Source organism: Gymnogyps californianus, chromosome 4 (assembly GCF_018139145.2).
Source record: "Gymnogyps californianus isolate 813 chromosome 4, ASM1813914v2, whole genome shotgun sequence".
NCBI lineage: Eukaryota > Metazoa > Chordata > Aves > Accipitriformes > Cathartidae > Gymnogyps > Gymnogyps californianus.
In genome coordinates, this window is record NC_059474.1 from 81,456,865 (window position 1) to 81,474,714 (window position 17,850).

At 38.0% G+C, this 17,850-nt stretch overlaps 1 protein-coding gene across 15 annotated transcripts in view; it reads left to right on the top strand.

The window, feature by feature from the left end:
* CAMK2D (calcium/calmodulin dependent protein kinase II delta) overlaps positions 1–17,850 on the top strand; it is a 158,100-nt gene that overhangs the window by 83,625 nt on the left and 56,625 nt on the right. For all 15 annotated transcript variants that reach the window (XM_050896387.1, XM_050896376.1, XM_050896377.1 and 12 more), the window contains exons 4-5: positions 9,245–9,299; positions 17,771–17,836. In XM_050896387.1, the coding sequence (XP_050752344.1) occupies positions 9,245–9,299; positions 17,771–17,836 (121 nt within the window). The remainder of the gene's footprint in view (positions 1–9,244; positions 9,300–17,770; positions 17,837–17,850) is intronic.

A 17,850-nucleotide genomic window follows, 5' to 3' on the forward strand; every position in this document is an offset into this window, starting at 1 on the left:
TTTGTAGACATGTAGGTCCTACATATTATTTATATAGATCTGTTTTCAATGTTGGCCAGCACTGTAAATATTTAAAAGGGACATAGCCTAATTTTGACAATTGGGCAATTCTATCTGAGGTTTTATTTTCCTGTGATGCATCCAGAGTCTAGCTGAAAGATTTCTTCTACCACATCTACATTTGGCAAAAGTATCTATCAAAAAGATACAGAATTGTATCTTTCCAGCGGGGATTAATAGACTCTCTTGCTTGTCTAATTAGGATGTTAGATTCTGTGCGTTGGGTGGATTTCATTCAGTTTTTCATTTGATCTTTTCCATCACTTCAGTTTCTTGAATTGCTAAAATTCTGTACATCACTTCATAATGAATCTTGGCAATTGATGAGCTGCCCAACCATTGTGGCAATTTCATCATTGCTGGTCTATAAAGAAGACTTGCTTTAACATGAGAATTAGGCCCTTCTTTTAGAAAAATTAAGCAAATTACATTCCCTCCATTAAAGTATGCTATGTGGTTTTCTGAACCTGTTAATTTTAATTAACATCTCTATGTTACAGCTTGTCCTTTTATTAGTTAACACTCCGTGAAATTCTTGTGTAGATTGTCATTATTCCTCTTCTTACATGTTCTGATGAATGCTAAAATGGTTAAAAAAATGTTAGTGCTCAAAGCATCAACGCTGGCAGCTGAGACATCAGTTTGCTCTTAGCAAAAATTTGTGTCAGACTTTCTTTTAATCCATGCAACTATCCTCATAAGGCTTAATCTGATGAAATTTGTAAGGCTTTGTAAAAAATCTTGTTAAACTTACAAAATCAGGGCTTTAACTGCAAAGAGGAACTAGCTCAACCCAAAATACAGGATTTCTAGTAAATGACATGATTATATATTAAATGAAGACATAAAGATACAGGTGTACATTTTAGTACTCTGTTCTTTTTTTAAACAACTATATACAATTTTGCTGTTTTCATATATGAATAATTAAAGGTGTTTAACTCCAGCTGTTCCTTTTAACTTCAAGGACATAGGATCTGATTCCACAGTGCTCTTCTGTGTTATGGTGCACTGAAAAGCAACAAAAGTATGTTGGTTAAAGAAAAAAGTGTCAAGAGTTATTACAACTACTCTCCCTGGAGAATACTAATACAGAATCATACGTTTTGGAATACCTGTTTACATTTTTTTTTAATTAGTTAATTTTATTTGGGATGTTTTGTTTTTAGCAGCTAGATTTCTGATGTTTAGGCTGAATCAGTTTCTGTCTTTTAAGTTTCGTTTGTTAGCACTTGGTGCCTGAAGCATGCATAGAAGCTAGACCTGAGGGTCTGTCTGTGCTTACACATCACTGGTTAAGACTTGAGAAGCTGCTTGGATTTTTTTAGGGTGTTTAGTAGCTCAATGAGCCTCCTCTGATCACAAAACGTACTTTTTCTAAAGCATTCTTTCTTTTTCCTCTCTCCCTGACATTTCCCACAACATGTATGGATGACCTGTTTAAACTGTCACTCTTCACCCAGCAGGAATGAAGCAAGAGTCTCATCATGACAAAAGAGTTGGTAATTTGCGGCCATCTGCTTTGACATCAGTACGTGGATTTAGTCTCACTTCAAAATTTGGTCTTTCATCTACTTTGGCAAATAATTTTTTATTTTCTGTGTAGCGAGAATCTTTTACCAAAGTTAACAGTTTGGCAAACTGACTTCTAAGCATGCATTAGACTTGAGGGGTTTTAATGAAGGCAGTGCATGTAAATATTCCTGGCATTTAATCAGAATACAGAAGTTTATTGTGTGAGGGCTTTGATGGGGGAAGATTTTGGTCACAAATGAGTATTTTTAGAATATATGGCATTTTGTTCATACTAGTTAACACTTACTGTTACAGTGCCTTGGGGACAAATGCAGTCTTTTCAAATATTAAATTGCGTAATTATTTTTTCAGTCATTTTTCATTATACCAGTACAGATGCAGATTAATAGGACTTTTTCTCAAGTTGTTGACCCTAAATAACTGTGAATTTGCGCTGTAATAAAAAGTTGTTTATCTTTTGAATGAATTTGGAAGCTATATAGTTTTGATTCACTGTTGCTGAATATAGACCTGTTAATAGCATACACAGCACTGCTGACTTGCATAAAGTCATTTAATGATAGTAAGTATTACAGTATACCGCTTGTGTATTTAACAGCATGGGGGAGGATTATACTCTTAGATACACAAAGCATTACTCTGTTTAATGTCTTTCAGAAATCAGCTGCCCTTGAGCATTGCTACTGTACTAATCTTACCAGATTAGCCTCTAAATATTTCAGATTGTTAGGTAATGGCTCTTATTATATTTGCAAAGTTCTTTCTACTGTAACTGAGCAGCTTTATTATAGAGGGCCCCAGGCTTTCATGGTCTCAGAAGAATAGTATTGTATATGAGGAAGTATAAGCGTAAGGAGCAATCTCAGCTTTAACGGTACTGCCTAAATTTCTGACACTGAGCTCCTGAAATGTGAGCAGGGTGAAAAGGACACTCCTCTGCATGCTGAGGAGCATTGCTCATCACATGTGGCAAGAGCCAAGTGCTGCTCTGTGACTTGGGCATCCCTCATCTTGTGGCTTAGCAGATGACGGAAGACCTCTGCTCCACACAGCTGCCGACTCTGTTTCACTCCATGCGGGGGATATGTCTGTGTGGTCTCTTCTGTGGTCATATATCAGCTTTCAGCTACCTGACTTAGACACTGGACATCGGTCTGTTAATGGTAGCAGAGATTCAGTGCAGAGTACCTGAGTATTTATCCAGCTTTCTTACTAGGTTTGACTGATATTTATAATTGGTTGTTTTCAAAGAAGTATCTAAGCTGCACAAAATAGGAGCTGTAGCCACAGCAGTAACTACAGCATAGACTTAAGCAGGGTTGTTTTGTATTGAGTGTAATGTCTGGAGGCTATAGTCATGACTGTGTTATGCACCACTGATTTAAGGAGTTCCGTTGCTCAGCAGAGATTATTTATACCATGCATCAGAAGAGAGGAAGTAGAGACAGTGATGGAAGAATGTGGAGCACTGAGGTATAGAGAATGAGGTTGCAGCGAAGATGGGGGTTTTTTTGAAGGAAGCAGCTGTCTGATCAGTGCAAACAGCAGCACTCCCGAGCGGTGGTTTGCCAGCTTTTGCATCCGCAGCTCTGCTCCCATATGCAGTTTTGTGTTTGTCATGTTTAGCTTGGGATCTAGACTAAAAGCTATACGATGAATTTTGACTTTGGTCTCAGTTCTTGGCACTGTTGTAATGACTTCGGCACTGGCATCCGTGGGAGTTTCTGATGAAGTTCTAGCAGTAGCTTTATTTTCTTTTTCTCGTCACCTTGGTTTATTTAGTAGAACAGGAAAGATGACAAAGGGTGACTTTGCAGGAGGATCTGAGTCCTAACAGTGCTAAGCCACTGCAGATCTTCCACTTCTCAACCAAGCAGTTTTGCTGAGCACAAGGCATTCTTACTCAGAGATAAGAGAGCAGAAAATATTTATAGACAAGTGTTTTGAAACAGAAAATTGAGTGGTTCAAATATTAACAAAACCCATATCTGGTTATACCTTTACAGTGACTGAGTGTTTTTCAGTTTTTGTTTTACCTCTTAATTTTCAAATGCAACAGCTTATCCCATACTTAGTGACAGACAGATACTAATTCATAGAAAACCCAAGATTAAATTAAGTCATTCCATTAAGTTCCTTCCATTAAGTACCTAAGTTCACTTTTTGAAGTGGTTTTTTTTGTGATAAGAGTGATCTCCGTAAGATCTGCATAAATACTTTAATACACTTTGGGAAGTGAACATGGAGGGAAAGCACATCTGTCCCTTTTTCACTCTTCTTGCAGGAAGGTAGGAATTTGAAGAAATAATTAGCATATTTCAGCAAATAAAACATACGCTTTTGTGACTTTCAAACCCATTTTAAACCTGTACTGCTGACGAATGACCCCTGTAACTTCCTAACAGTGCACTAATTCGAGACATCTAGCTTCACAGTTACAGGATTAACGCTTCTGGGACTCCATAGATCTTAATCTTTAGCACCAAAGGGAAAATGAGTGTCTTTAACTACATTACCATTAACTACATTAGCCCTTTCCATGCTCTGTTAATAAACACGACGAATGGGATTGCATGGAAAGAGTCTTCCCCAGTGAGCGGCGCTCTGGCAGTTTGACTCCTCCGTGCGCATCTGTGCAGCTGCTGTACTGACCACGGACCGTAACTTCTGTTCGAAGTTCAGTCTTCTCAAACATTTTGTCTTTGTAATGTGAGCTAATTCAGATGCCAAATTTATCAAAGTTATCACTTCAGCAGTTTCACAAAAATAAATATTTTAGGCAATAGTTTTAGATATGATTAGATACCTTTATCCTGAAGAATTTTTATCTGACTTTATCTACTGTTTGACTTGTCTCCTTACCTGGAAGAATTTGATTTTCATTGAAAATGTGTGGAATACTATTATTTTGATTTTTTTTTTCTTTAAAGGCAGAATTTCAGAAAGGAGATGATAAGGTTGCCTGGCCATTATAGCAAGCTGTTTTCTGTAGAACAGAGAAAATACTATAGTTCAGCACAAAAAGTCAAATAAAGGAGATCATTTTACTTTTCAATCTGATTGGAGCTTGCCCACACTAATGGCTAAATACAAAGCTAATAAAGCTAATAGGAGTTCTCCCTTAAATTATTATACTGATTATCACAGAGTGGTGATTGGAAAGTATTTCAGATGAAAATCAGTGCCGAATCCAAAGGGATATTCCTGATCTTTCGTGGGCTTATAGTATTTTTCCAAAAGAAAGAGATGTGTGCTCCCTGGATTCCTATCAGGTGTTTCAAGTGGTTTGCTGAAGAGCAACAACTTTGTTGTCGAAGGTTGTTAAACACCTTCTCTGTAACCCGCTGGAGGAGAATGACCATAGTGCTACAGCAGGGGGGGTGGGAATAATTACTCGTGTCCTTTCCGCCATATAATGTGTTTGTTCATGACAGCACTCCTGAAACAACTCCAATCAATAATGATCAGGTCTAACTGTAATCTTTTCAAAAAAGATAAATGGAACTGTTTCTACTGATGAATGCTTTTTGCGTCTCTGGAGAAATAGGAATTGCAGTGTGGGTTACTGATGGAGTTCTTATATTGAATGAATAATCTTTGTAATTGCTGCCTTTTGGTTTGTCGTGCCTGAATCCTGCCTGATAGGTGTGTGTAAAGAACTATATATGCTTGCAATGAATACACGAATACTTTTGGTAGTGAATCACCTTTTAAACTTTGTGAGTAGCTTCTCAAATTGTCATCATGACATCCCTTGTCTTTCCCAGTGAAAAGCTGAGTTGCAGGCAGAATGCAATAGCAAAGTCTGGGCCATGCTGGACTTGCCTCTGTGCTTCGTGCCCCCTTTACTCTGGATTGTCAGGCTGTCTTGTCTTCTCCACAGATTCTTCTCCTTTGCCCGTACTTATTTGGGATTTTCACCTCGCAGATTTACTGGCATAAAACTGTATCTGAACTGACCGAAGAAGCCAATATAAGCACTTGCGAAAAGGCAGTTTTGCTTCCCTGGCTGCCTCAGCCTGTTTTCCTTTTCAGAGACAATCTGGGGCATGTGATCCTGATTCAGAGAAGGATTTGTCCCGTCTCACTTGTATGATTCAGACATTTGGGAGGAAAGAAAAAGAAAGAATGTGATCCTTGAAGAAGATATCCCCATGGACATGTCAGACTAGAGTTTGGCTAGGAAGGAAATAGCCTTACCAGGCTGAGAAAAAACATTGTCCATCGTTTCAAATAGCAATCCTTTTCTAGTCAGAAGGGAGCTATGGTTCTGCGGTGACACTGAACAAAGAAGCCCTCTTCTAGAAACAGATGTGACAAAGCGAGAGCACCTCCCATTTCAGGCAGGCAGCGAAGCTCTAGAAGCCCCTTCACATGGTGCCATGCTGGTCTGCTTAGTAACACGGCTATGACAGATGCCTCTATCCAAGATAAAACTTGTACTCTTGGCTCTAGTTTTGATATGCTGTGTGGTGTTCGGCAAGGTATTTCTCTTCTCTGACATAGTAGGAATATGCTACTGTTTGGTATGGAGCTGCTGATATCTATATGTAATAGCTGTAATAGTGTGTCTATTTCAGTCTGTATAAATATGAAATATTTATTGCAGGCTTAAATATGGATATTCCTAGCAGCACAAGTGGTAAACGCGATTATTTTAAAAAAAAAAAGAGAGAGAGAGAGAAAAGAGTTTTGTACTGCCTCAAACCAAAGGCAATGAAATGCAACTTATTCTTCTATGACTGTCGCTTCAGGGTCACAGTTTTAAAACTGTGCCTTAATGACTGTAGGTTCATGTTGACTTCATTCATACCTAGGAGATGACTTTCTCATAAATGCATGTAAGAAAGCCATTCTGTGTTTAAAAAATACAGCGGTAATTAAAAAATACAGTCCTTTGCTTCAACTGGTTGCTATCAAATCCACGCTGGAGTAGTAGTAGGAGTGAACCATGAAAACTAAGTATGCATATGAATATAGGCTGTTGACTGTTTTGTAGCCACAAGCTCAAGCCAGGACTGTCTGTTTTTAATACCAAAGTAATACTTTAAAGGTGGATTTCATTTCTAAATTTTAAGATTTAATACTTTGTTTCAATTTGCTAAAGAAGTTTCAAAAATCTGGGTTGTTTTACATGCTTCAGAGCTCTTCAGAAGCAGTCGGCAGCAAATATTCTGCATCACCAGAAGTATTTGGTAGTTCTCAATATCCGCATGTGATATGGGAAATCGAATATGAAGGCTTCTGCCTGTTTGAATAGAATGCTGTTAACGAGCAGCGAGGAGAGGAATGCTGCTTTGAATTTAAAAAGTGGTCACAGAAAAACCATGCTTTGAGTTCTTATGAATCTATTTCAGGAACAGGCAGTTTCTATCAAAAGGTATAATTTCCTATGTATTAAATCTTTAAAAGTTTTAAACTTTTTTTGAGAGGTATATGCAAAACGTACTAGCTGCACTCCAAAATTTACTATTTCAGAGTTATGTTGCATCTCTGCGACATACCCAAGGGTCTGTACTAAATCCCATTTCTGAGCACTCATTCATGAGTAGTATCTTTGCTACTGTGTGAAGTAGTGTACTCAAAAGCCAGATGTTTTAGGGGTCTCTGTTCTGAGCTAGAAATTTCAGGCTACTATTCTAGGCTAGTACTTGGTGTCTCATCTCACATTTATTTTGCTTTAAAGACCAGACATTTGGGGATATTGAAATCTCAACTCAAAGAACGCAACCAGTAAGAAAGTTTATTTGGGGAGTGGGAGGGGAGGGGGTTGACAGCAATGTCTTACCTTCGTCTTTTATGCTCAAGGCTTGCACTTTGTAAAAACTTAGACAAATCTAGAATATAGAACCAGGCAAAACCACAAATTCTGATTTAGACCTACTTGGCTCTTCTGAATCATCACGAGCTCTGGGCAGTGAGTCAGCCAAGAGCTGGTTTTCTCTTCAGTATTGTGTAAACACAAGATGTTTCCCTGGGCTAAATATTATGAAGTTAAAAAGTTGTGTTTATTTGATCTTATTTTTTTTAAATGTCATGTATTGTGTAAAAAATGATTAATACATAAAGCTACCATCTGGGGAAATCTGAAAATCCTTTTCTTTTACACTTTCTTCATCAGCTCAGTTTTGAACATGACGCAGTTTCAGGGTACCCTGATTCTTTTATTTGGTTCTGTAAGTGATAATGATTTGGATCAAACTACTGACAAAGCTTCATGTATTGTGCGAAAATTAGCTTTGGAAATTGCCATTTCATTTCAAGTAATTAAGAAAAACTGCAGGGCTTAATTCATTAGTTCTACCATGATGTGATTGAATTCTTAAAATTCAAAATGAAGGTTCTGCAGCTGACTAGTGCATTTTCCGGGAAAACTTTAAGATATGGATACATAAGCGTATGTAAACACGACGTGGGGTTTTAATCATTAGGATGCTGTAAGTTTGTCGGCTGCGACAACACTGGAAAAGCTAATGACTATTTTCTAGACATCACATCCTTTTGCTTCTGGCAAGTCCTCTCATGCACCTTACATCTTTCCAGAAACCGCTCTTCACGGTGATTTAATGAGAGGCAATTACCTTGCTGAGCTGTCACACCCCCAAGCGCTCGCTCCTTTTCTCCTCCTGCCCCCCCTTGCTGTCTGTAGGTCTGGCTGAGCACCCGCAGCCGGGTGGTGGGTACTCCCAGTCCCTTCGCTTTAGCCTTTCAGCTGTGGTGTTGGCTGCCACTGTGGAAATTCAGCATAGATTGGTGGGCATCAGTCTGCCAGTAGATTTATCTCTTCGTGACTCTTCACCATTCATGTGGTTGAAGTGGATGGCAGGTAAGAAGATTAGAGGGAGATATATATATATGTAATAGAAATATGAGCAGGAATATAGCTTATTCCCTTTTTGACCCCATTTGCTTTAGTATAGGCAAACGCTTTTAGTTTTGCAATGATGCTTTCTCTTTCAAAATCAGCATCTATTGTCTAAATATGGAATTTGTTAACATAGCCCTTAAAGTTTGTTATTCTGCCAAAATCTATGATTAATTGTGCTTTTTTTTTTGCCATCTTGTTTTGTTTACAACTTCCAAGATGTAATACTGCTGAGAAAATAGTTGTATGACATTAAGAATACTGGTTTAAGATAGTAAAAGTCCAGTGACTGGGGACTCCGTATGCTCTTTAAAAGATTGATTGGAGGTTCTGCCTAGGAAAAAGGGAGTTGAAGCATATTAATACAATAGATTAAGATGAAGTCTGACTGTGCTTTTAGTACTTGTTTAGTCGTGATTCAGCATGAAGGGCAACGGCAAGGTGCAGTGCGTGTGTATGTGCCCATACATGCAGGAGGTGATAGGAAATGACTGCAGCGTTCTTCTGTGGCATAGCAAAAGCAGAGCTCCTTTACAAATAACTGTACAATGAGCTGCACATACAGTCTTTTGGTTTCTTTGTTTATCTCACCTTATGAAAAAGATGATTCTGAGAGTAGAGAATTTAAAAGAAAAAAAACAACCCACAGATGAGAATACACACAGATGCCATACCAGCTCTACAGTAGAACTATAATCCTTCCTTCTCCCCCCAAATCTGACAGACATTAAAGACATGAAAAAGATGACTGGTGTTTATCTTTTTTTTTCCCCCTTTCAATAGTGCGGCTTCATGACAGCATATCAGAAGAAGGATTCCATTACTTAGTCTTTGACTTGTAAGTATGTGTTTTGCATATGTTTAGCATGTTGGGGATGTGGTATTCAAACTTTTAGATGTAAATAGAAGCTCACAAGATCAATGCATGGTTCTGGTGCAGTGAGGTGGAGAAATAGATGTAAACAGAGCTGGAAGGACAGTAACACAGTTGGTCATTTGCATGTGCAAGAACTGATTTGTAAGTGTCACTGTAAGAATTCCATATTAAAAACTTTGAATAAGTAGGGCACTGTTGAAACGGATTTTACTATAAAATACAGATATGTAAGTAAAAGTTGCATGATATCTGCCAAAGCTAAGCAAACATATGACTCGGAAAAAACAATTTGCTGCAAGCCAGTTGTCTGTAAAGGAAACATAAAAAAAACACATGGAAGAATAGTTTCTCTACATAAAATCTCCATTGCTGGATTGAAAGGTAAGCCTGAGTTTCCTAGAGGGAAAGACTCTTTCAGTATTTTATTCCCCATTCATATCTTACTGATACATAGAATGTTTCATTTTGACACCATTCAGAATGTAAAATGCCCAGCATATAGAAAGGAAGTTTCCTACTTATTTCCCATTTTGCTTCAGGAATTTCAGTCCTGTGAGCTGTTCATGTAGTGACTGTCCGTATGTGGAGCTTGTTTCTTCTAGATAAGGCTGTTTAGTGGAAGAAGGGGTGGTGACAACATGAACTATGTCTCTCAGGCTCTTAACTTAAGAGACACTGATGCTCTTCATTCTTCCCTGGGACAGGCAAACTTTTCCACTCACTTGAAAAGTTACTGCTTTCGGTTCTGGATATGGGCGAACGTGAATGATTGGGAATTGTCTTGCAAAACTGACTTATTTAAGTAAAATTATCTATTTCAACTGCAAATTTTTCCAGGGCAGTTTATGGTTTTGACAAACAACACCCCCCACCCCCAAGAGCTTTCTTAGGCCCAACATGGTTTTGCTGGTTAGAATGAGAATACGTTATTTCTCCTAGAAATGTGAAATAGCTTATTTCTAAGCATACAAGCTGAAATAGTTGCATTCAGCGTAGGTAAGTTAGAATGTGGGTCTTCCACAATGAATTGTGTGCTTTCATGTTCAGGTTACATTCTATTTTATTTTCTGACTTAATTTTTTTAAAGAAATCTGTGAAGACTTCTTCAAGACTAGATTTCAGACTAGCAATACAAAAATATTAAATAGTCTGTCTGCAGTGAAAGCATTCAGGATTCAGTACTCAAATCCTAACTGGGCTCAACAGGAGCTTATATCTGATTTGTGTGTATCCCAGGTAAGTGCTCTGACTGTTGGCTTGGAAATGGCTCTAGGGCACAACATGCATACTTGTTCTCTGACATGCACTGGGTTTTGTTTCACTTTTTTTTTTTTTTTTTAAGGGCTACAAAGGAAATCTTTCTATGTGGATTTGGAAAAATCTTCTTAATCCCGGACATTTCCAAGAAGTGCATACAGAATTCTTAGTTCTAGGGACAATATCCCTTTTATAAACTGGTGGCATTTTTATTTTTTTGTTGCACTACTGTACTGTTAGAAACTATGGCCTACTGTCATTGCAGTTAGCCCACTTCTGCCTTAAATTGAATATATAATGCCAGACACATCTCAGGAGATAATGATTGCAATGTGAACTAGAAGGCATTTGAACAACTTCAAAGTTGTAGATACCACTATCTGTATCTTGATAGTAACAGAACAAATAGAAGCCTGTATTCTGCAATAAAGATTAATACCTAACCCAAAGATACTGTCTTGGCAGACAACTAGATTCTGCAGGAAGCATTCTGCACTGGCTGGAACTTCCTCTGTTGCCCTGTCAGTCCCATTCAGGACCAACATAGGAACAGACTCAAAAGTATGCCGTTCATCTAGAATGGTCCGCATGGTTTCGTTTTTCATCCTCTTCAAAGAAAGAGGGCTTCAACAGAGAGAGAGAGAGAGAGAGAGAGCTTTTTATGTTTTGATCATGTGGTTTGGGTTTATTGTCAAAGTGAATTATTTTGCAAAAAGGAAAACGCCTAAATGTTAGAGGTAGTGACTGTACTGACTGATAGTTGTCTTTGGAAAAGCAACGTGTTGCTCTCTTGAAGAGCTTTTGCCTAATTAGTAAGGATGGCTGTTCACTGTTAATTTTTCATTCAGACTAAGAGATCATTGCTTTAATGCTCACTAATACTATTTATTAGTGAAACTTCATCTTTTACTGCAGTTACAAATATGTGGGTTAGTGGCTTGTTTAAATGTACATGAAAGAGCTGCCACAAAAAAAGGTACCATATGGACTTTAATATGAAGGCCAAGTACATGCTTTTATTTATTTAATTTTTATTCAACAGGAGCCTGACTGTGGTGTAACACTGTCACTCCACCCACACATACCATCATGTCATTATCTTAATGATTTCTTTCAGACTGTGTGGGACTCGGTATGACTGGTTTTTTAGAAATTTCTTTTAGACTGCATCCCACATAAGAAAGTGAAGAGGAAGAGTGCTTTTTCTGTGAATAGAAAAAAACCCAATCATCGTCACTATTTTGAATTTCTAATAATCTCTTTTGAATTAATGTCATAGAGATGTCTGCAATCTGAAGGAGAAGCCTGTTGCTTCGCTTGTGTACCTCAGTGATAGCTGTGCTTTTATCTGGAGGAAAAAAGCGATTAACATGCTCTGTTACAGGCATGCATTTGGGTGAAGAGTTCTAGTGTCAAAATGGGAAGCTGACACTCTTTTAAAATCCATGTGGAAACTGGACATTGAACAATGAAAGATGTGCTTGCTGATAAAATGCAGTATTGGGGTGTTTTTGTAAGAAACCCTGCGTATCAGAGAAACAGATGCACTGAAGTATTGACATATCACATATATACACACACACACACGCGCGTATAATTTATTTTTGGTTGCTGACTCCCCATCTCTGAAATACATACCTGGTGGTGTCATTCTAGAATATGGTAGTTGTTTTGCACTTGACTAGGCAAAGTAGTGATTTTCAAGGTCTCATTGATGTCGCTGCCAGGGAGCAGAGGCATCTTACTGATCTACCAATATGGCTCCTCCATATTTTAGAAAATTAACTAAGATAGCCTTCTGTGATACTTCCCCCAAGCAAAGGACGTGCTCCTGTTATGTTTCTCTCACTAGATATAGTGAAGTGATACGCAGATTAATAAAATGTGCATAGTAAGATTAGTAATGGGCTTCATGAAGTTTCTTATTCCTTTTTCCTTATTGGTTAAGGCAACTGTAGTTAGGATTTGCGTCTCTATCAGCCCATTTCAGTTGCTAAGCAGGAATGAGATTGTCTTCAGCGTTAATGATGCTAGATGAGTTCAAATCCAATCAATTCTGTTAGTATTAATTGCTGTATCTGAATGGAAACAGCTGTGTAGCACTTGAAGACTCTCTTGTGCAAGTCAATGAGATTCTCTTTTTTCAGTGTCTCCCATTTTAATGCACTGGATGAGATGCAACAATTGGTACATTTAGAATCCTGGCATTGCTGTTGAATTCCAAGTGGAGGGACTGTACTGTGTAGAAGAAACAAAAATACCAAAAAAAAAAGGTGTAATTGCGGAACAATATTTGCCTAGGACAACTGCCTGAACCTTTCTTTTTCAGAGGTAGAAAGGTCACAGATAAATGTAAAAAGTATATGGCCACAGTAATTTTGTAAGACTGCTTCCTTGCACCTTCATTATGAAAGCAATTTAAGAAATAAGAAATGCAAGCTAGGAGGAAACAACGCCAGTGTGATCATCAGCAGAGTCTTCTTTAGCTAGCTTTGCTAATTTCAGAGTTCCTTTTAAATATCTTCTTATATTTGTAAATTTTCCTAATCAATCAAATATGGTTCGTGAAGTTGAGTATTTTTGTCTGTGTTGTTACAAATGTTTGCAACAAAAAAGCGTGGCATTTAACACTGTAAATGCAGTAACTTGTTTTAGTGAGTGTAGAAAGTCAGTTGAATGAAGCAGTTAAAAACTGCTTCCTAATGTACCTCTTCCGAGAGGTAAATAGAAATAGCATCCTTTGTACGTGGAATCCTTCTGCTTGCCCTTCTCTCTGCAGCTTTTCTGAAAGACATACCTGGTGCAGAGGGCCTTGGTGTTTCTACATGCTGCTTATACTTCTTTTGTTTAAACAAACCCATGTGCTTTATTTGTTGTCATTTTAGTATGCTCTTCAGAAAATTATGAAAGAACAATAATAATTTGTGAGAACCAGTGGCTTTTAATTTGTACCCTGAAAGTTCCTAGAGCTCATATCATGAATGTCCTGTCATGAAATAGGACCTCACTGAAGTCGACAATATATCTGTATCAGAAAGGCATTGAGATCCATTTACTTCCCATTTTAATCTTGTGGGGAGAAAGTAGCTTGGCAGCTGTTCATGTAGCTTTATGGTGAAGGACCAAAGTTGTTTGGTGTTTTTTTCACTTTTCACCCTCTGCTTTACAATCTTCACTTATATTGTGTATAGCCTACCTGAATATATTTGTAGATCTAACTATACTGGTAGTTGCCTTCTAATTTAAGTACACAGACTAGAATCTGTGTATGATTCCCACCCCACTCAAATGGTATGATATATCAGTTTTTCATTATTTTAGCCTGGGGGGGGGGGGAAATTAACAGAAGCAGCAGTCAAACTATAGGTAAGTCCTCTATTTTAATTCCCTTCTGTAATTTGATTTCAGAGATCAGCCTAAGTATTTCTGTTGATCAGCAAAACCTCCAAGAGTTCTGATTTCAGCACACCTCTCCGTGTAAGGCAATTTGGTGCTCCTACTGGTAACAGAGCAGTAGCACAGAGCCATGCATTCTCCAAAGAGCCCATCACACTTTTGTTTCAGGTCAAGGCCTTCACTAGGCAAGGAGAACCTCATAACTAAGGATTTGTGTAGCTCGTATTCATGATTCTCAGGTCCTTCCCTAGCCATTGTGTTTCATAACTGAAGATACAGGGGGAAAAAATCCACCTAACAAAATGACATCTAATAAGGAGTAGAATGCTGTGTAGCCACTTTGGTATTAAACTGTACGGAGTATAAAAAGAAGTTTATTGGTAACTGCTCTGTTCTTTATTTATAAAATCAGTGAATAACATAGGTTGGTAAGGATCCCTAGAAGTTATCTGGTCTAACCCCCTTCCTGAACAAGGTCTGATTGAATCAGGTTGCTCAGGGATTTGTCAAGGTTGGAACATCTTCAAGGATGGAAATTCCACAACCTCTTTGAGCAGCAAGTGCATAGTAAATAATTATAATAACAATAAAGGAAGAAAAATCCTTATATCTATTTGGTATTCCCAGTGTTTCAGCTTGTCTGTTGCCTTTCACGCTGTCTCTGCATATCCACCCATTAGAGAGTGATAGACAGCAATGAGATCTCCCCTGAGCCATGCTGTCTTAACAGTGACCAAACCCAATTATCTCAGCTTCTCCATGTGCCTCCAACTCTAACCATCTTGGTGGCCCTCTGTTAGACACAGTTCATTATGTCAGTGTCGTTCATGTACTGGGAAGCCCAGAAGGGGACACTGCTCCAGGTACGATCTCACGAGTGCCAAATGTCAGGGAAGAATCGCTTCCTTCAACCTGCTGGCTGTCCTATATCGTGATGCAGTTGATCTTTTTTGCTGCAAGAGCGCATTGCTCACCCGTGCTCAATGAGCAAAGGCCATTAACACTGCTATAACAATTTTCTCAGAGTCAGAGGCTCAGAAGATGCAGGTGAGTTCTGGCCTCTCTTAGTCCCCTGCGCTGCTACCTTCCTTCATTATGGCCATTTAGCTGCCTTCTGAGAATTATTCCTAATGTATCCTTCAGAGTGACAGAGCGTGGGAATTGTTGACTACTTGTTCAGTTGTCAGTGAAGTTCACCTGCTCTGTTCTTGCTTTTATTTTTTCATCGTTTAACAATGGTTATGAATGCCAAGCAAATGTTTAGTGTCAGCAAATAAGAATGCATATTCCCCCCTTTTCTCCGTGCTTGAGAAGAACAAGCATCAGCTCGGTGTTCTCTCCCACTGAAACGCACTTTGACGACTAAAGCTTTTTGTCTTCTTTTTTGGCTTGGATCAAAAATGAGTATTTTAGGGAAGAGTAAGATCAAAGGATGCTTTGTTTTTTCATTCATCACAAAGTGAGAATTATTCCTCTTTACCAGAACTGTGGTAGACAAATATATATGCAAAAAGGAGGTATCAAAGACTGTCACAATAAGCATCAATCAAACATTTTGTGTTACAGCAACCAAAGCCAGTTTCTGGAAGGTAGAAGACAAAAAGAAAAAGAAAGAGAGTACAAATTAGGCAACCAGCTATTTTACCTCCTCCAGATTTTATTGCAGACTTTTGTACAAAATAGCACTCTGTTACCTGAAAGTGATTATTTTCCAAAGTCAGTAAGGTGTAAGCTCAGAAAAAGGGTGATGTAGCCCAAATGTAAATGGAAACATGAAAATAAAGTTTTTAACTGGCCTTCTTGAAGAAAGGAGCTATGCTACTGGTTGAGCAGGTCATTTCTGTCGTCATCTAATGTGACTGAATAACTGAGATCCACAATGAACTCTTAGTACAGCAATTTGCAAATGAATGTTACGGTTCTGAAGATTTGAAGTATCCTCATTTTTAATTTTTTAATCCTATTAAACTTAGTTGTATTCAATAATGATTGTATTCATTTTAGTATAGATTTTTAAGCATCTTAATCTTTAAGCATCTTGTAGCCCACTCTGGCTTTTACATTTGGGAATTTATTGAGGATATAATGTGCTATATGAAAATTCACTACACTCCTAAACAGTAATGAAATACGAACATTGATCTCCCATCTAGGAATTATTTATGTTGGCATATCAGTAGGATCAAGATTTTGGAAAGCAGGAATCGGACTAACTCGTGCATCCTGTCTGTTGAGGCTGTGTTTAGGTGCTCTGGTTAGGCTGTGCGCTTGGGTACTCCGCATTGTTTGCATTTTCAAGGCTTGCATCTGTTTTCAGCCATTCACTACAGCACCTGAATATATGAAGATTTGCATTTAGCTGTGAAAGTATGCCAGTGTATTCCATAAAAGAGAAATGTTAAGAGTATAGTACAGGAAGGGTCTTCCTGGTTCTTTGAGTCCACTCTCTTCTTGACACAGCCAGACAAGTTTTATGAGTTTATTTAAAAGCTCATTAATCTTCATCTTAAAAATAGAGCACGTGTCTCAGTTACTTTAACAAAAACTATTTAATCACATCAGTTTTATGATTGTTAGAAAACTTCTCCTGATTTTAACCTTATATTTATTGACAGGTATTGTATGCTTATTTATTATTGTACCAATATTGTCCCTTACAACTCTCCTCTATGGAGAGCATGGTTTATGCTCTTTGTCTTCAGTATTTATTTTCATCCCTCTTTAAACTTTGTTTCGCCAAGCTAAACTGACTTTGCTTCTCTGAGAAGATATGATAAGTAAATGAATGGATAGCCTAGTAGCAATTTTCTGCTCATACTGCTGTTTCAGTTCCCTTTTCTGAATGTGAGTGATCAGAACTGTGTATGATAGGAGTGATTTTACTGCCATACGTAAGGACATTGCTGTCACCCTATTTCAAATGCATTCCAAGACTGTGGCAATATCCTGCTGGTGACTCATTCTGGACTGTCATCTTTGGGGTATAACAACACAGTTTTATTTCTTTTTAACTCCTTCCTACTATTAAACGACTGGTTGCACAATGAAATCCTAAGTATGCAACATGCACGCTTGCTTCTGTTACTGGTCCTCTGGATCATACAGTTCTTCCTCGTACTATTAATGCCTCAAATTATTTTAAGTGGCACTTTCACTAAACTATTCCTACTTTCTCAACAAAGATAACTGAAAATTTTCTAGGAAAAAAATCTGCCATTAAACTGATTCAGGTACTCTGCTTCTACTGATACTCTCCTTCCAACTCAGTAATCCTCTTTCTAGCAAAAGCACAAAAACCAAGCCACTCTGGCACGTGGGTACACCTCTGTTGTGTTTTGACCTACACTTAAAGACCCTTTACCCTTTTTAGCATTATTATATTCTCCTTTCTTGCATCTGTCTTTCGTTGCAGTTCTCAATTTATCCTGAACTATTCTGAACTTCAGCCACAATTTTCCTTGCTGGTCAGTTCCCTTTATTCTAGTTTTACTACTTACTCTTTACATCCTTAACTGATGTATGGCATCTTGCCCAATAAGCTGCTGCTCTTTGCTTTTATTTTCTAGTTATGATTGCTCTTCTACCACATCCTTTTTATTCAGGTAATGATTTGGATGGACAAACCTTCCACTTTAGCTCCTTCACCTTGCTGGTTAAGACCTCTTGCATTTCTGTACAAATATTTCAGTTACTCCTCTCTGATTTCTCCCTGTCAAGTTAATTTAAGATGCACATTTTCACTTCTGAAATCTCCTTTCCCATCTTGCTTTTTCTAACAGAGTCACTGGAGGTGAATTGTTTGAAGATATAGTTGCAAGAGAATATTATAGTGAAGCAGATGCCAGGTAAGTAATTTGTT